The sequence below is a fragment of the Mya arenaria genome, chromosome 10 (assembly GCF_026914265.1).
Source record: "Mya arenaria isolate MELC-2E11 chromosome 10, ASM2691426v1".
Classification (NCBI taxonomy): domain Eukaryota; kingdom Metazoa; phylum Mollusca; class Bivalvia; order Myida; family Myidae; genus Mya; species Mya arenaria.
The window spans coordinates 51316080-51318498 of record NC_069131.1 but is presented as its reverse complement, the minus strand read 5'-3'; the positions used below and the strand labels follow the sequence as shown (position 1 = coordinate 51318498).

The 2419-nt window shown below is 31.6% G+C and overlaps 1 protein-coding gene across 1 annotated transcript; it reads left to right on the top strand.

Annotated features, from left to right (window-relative positions):
* Positions 1-1778, top strand: LOC128206125 (uncharacterized). Its single transcript, XM_052908393.1, has 3 exons — positions 1-279; positions 1307-1427; positions 1647-1778. The coding sequence occupies exons 1-3, from the start codon at positions 159-161 to the stop codon at positions 1759-1761; spliced, it is 357 nt and encodes a 118-aa protein (XP_052764353.1). The 5' UTR covers positions 1-158; the 3' UTR covers positions 1762-1778.
* Positions 1779-2419: the final 641 nt, after the last annotated feature.

The following is a 2419-nucleotide window of genomic DNA, read 5'->3' as shown; positions in this document are numbered from 1 at the left end:
TATACTGTAGTAATGTATTCAACTGTTCCAAATGTAGTACTAGATTAAAATCTTAAATTTACTTTAAGATTGTTAGTGGAGAGATCTGATCGCTTACCATATCTCTCTCAATACCGAACTATATTTGATGGATATACAGACAGTTTAAAGCAATAGAGATGACCGAAAAGCTAAAGATAGGAGTTGTTATATCATCCACCAGAGAGGGTCGCATAGGAGAAAGGGTTACAGCTTTTGTGAAAAATGCCATCCTTAAGGACCAAGAAGTTGTTGTATTTGGTACATACATTTTATTTTTCAAATTTAATAGTTCACTGTTACAATAAATTTGTTATATTTAGTATGTGCATTTGTTTGCAAACGTTGCACTGACTGTATGTACTTTTAGTTTTACATTGTGGTTTGCATTGTTCATGTACATTTCTTGTCTAAGATTGGTTTAAAAAGGCTTTACAAACGTAACTATCGTAACTACCACACTTATTAACGCTTATACAAAATATATTATTAAAATTAAGTTCGTTTATTTCAAGCAGATTTTAAAAATAATATTTATAATATGAGGAAATGCTGTTCGTAGCCTATTTTAACGCAAAGGTTATAAATGGAGTTAACGTTGTTTGTTCAAAATGTCAAATACCGTTATCTGTGTTTACATAGCTATACACACCTTATAGTATTCAGGTCAATTCAAAATGAATGAGCATATAGAACTAAAATGTATCCACACGGCGAATACGATAAGCCTAAATTGAAATATTTCTCGAAGTGAATATATATATATATATAATACCGTTATCTGTGTTTACATAGCTATACACACCTTATAGTATTCAGGTCAATTCAAAATGAATGAGCATATAGTACTAAGATTCATCCACACGGCGTATACGATAAGCCTAAATTGAAATATTTCTCGAAGTGAATATATATATATATATATATATATATATATATATATATATATATATATATATATATATATATATATATATATATATATATATCTACTGGCGATACAGATGCGCGCATGAAATACATCCATCAACATTTCACATAACATGTTCATATCTATACTAAAACCAACATGTACATTTAGCTCCTAATGGGCGATGCGTTTTATTCGTTTAGGTTTACAAAATATCGTTAAAACAAAATATTTATGTAATAAGGTTAATTATGGCATTACCGTATACAGTCACCGTCTCTCAATCAAATGGCGGAGTTAAATTCCAATGTGACACGTATACTTCAAAGATAAAGTAGTTTGTTTCCGTTAATATTCATTAATGTTCATCATAAACAGCCCTGGACGCAATCGTACTTGTATGTGCTGAATACAACTGGTGCCTACCCCCCGCCCATGGACAACATTCCCCCACACACTGTGGCATGGAAGCCATGTGGATTTGTTACCTATGCCATCGGTATCAACGTTTTAATTAGTATTTAGCATTATTACTTAAATAACATTGTATAACTATCTGCATTTTAAAGTCTGTCTGATTTTTTAAAGAAAAAAGTATGGTTCTTGTGATTATTATTTGATTATTATTATTATTCTATTATTATTATTATTATTATTATTATTATTATTATTATTATTATTATTATTATTATTTTAATTAATATTATTATTATTCAAGGACCAATGGGAGGGTCAAGAGCCGCGGTGCAGCTTCGGATATTTACGGGCGGTATGGGCATGATGGCTGTACCAACTTGTACAACTATTACACAAGCCCACGAAACACTAGATGAGAGCGGAAACACCGAAGATGATAAGCTGAAGGAGGAGCTTGATGTAACTTTAAAACAAGTGTATTGGGCGGCCAGGGCACTGAAGTCCTACGCTGGGAATAACCCTGCACCAAACTGGGCGCCATCGTAGAACTGACATTTAAAGATACTCAATTCCGTAAAAAGGGTATTAACATTAGAAAAAGTTATAAAGAGAACAACTGTGAATCTTGCTTAAAATATTGTTAAATTTCAATTTGTATAACTAAAGTAAAATGTCTGTGTAATATGAAACCTTTTTTGTTTGGCTTTGCCTTTAATTAAACGATGTATTGTTGACTTAGTGTTATATTTCAGTCTCCTTTTCCACCTTTCGCGATTTTAATTCATGTAACAACTTAAATGATATTGAACGAGGTGTTTAGTATAGAACAGTTCTGTAAAAAGGGCTCAACAAAACATTTATTAGTTTTACTTAGTTCGAGCTAATGACTTTCTATGTCGTTCACTTCAGTATCCCGTCGCTCTTGTAGAAATGTGTAACAATAATTATGTTATTGAAAGTAATGACAACTCCATGTCGGTCAGTTGGTCTGTCTAAGAAGTATGATAAGCAGGAATTATTAACTCGGAAGATTCAATGTTAAAAATCAGCCATGTTTCAGTAAAAGCTACGATA

Bases quoted from the DNA above. Each gene is read 5' to 3' on its own strand.
- LOC128206125 (XM_052908393.1), top strand. From the start codon at position 159: ATGACCGAAAAGCTAAAGATAGGAGTTGTTATATCATCCACCAGAGAG. The intron at 280-1,306 runs GTACATACATTT...CATCATAAACAG, and splicing joins CCAAGAAGTTGTTGTATTTG to CCCTGGACGCAATCGTACTT. The intron at 1,428-1,646 runs GTATCAACGTTT...TTATTATTCAAG, and splicing joins ATTTGTTACCTATGCCATCG to GACCAATGGGAGGGTCAAGA.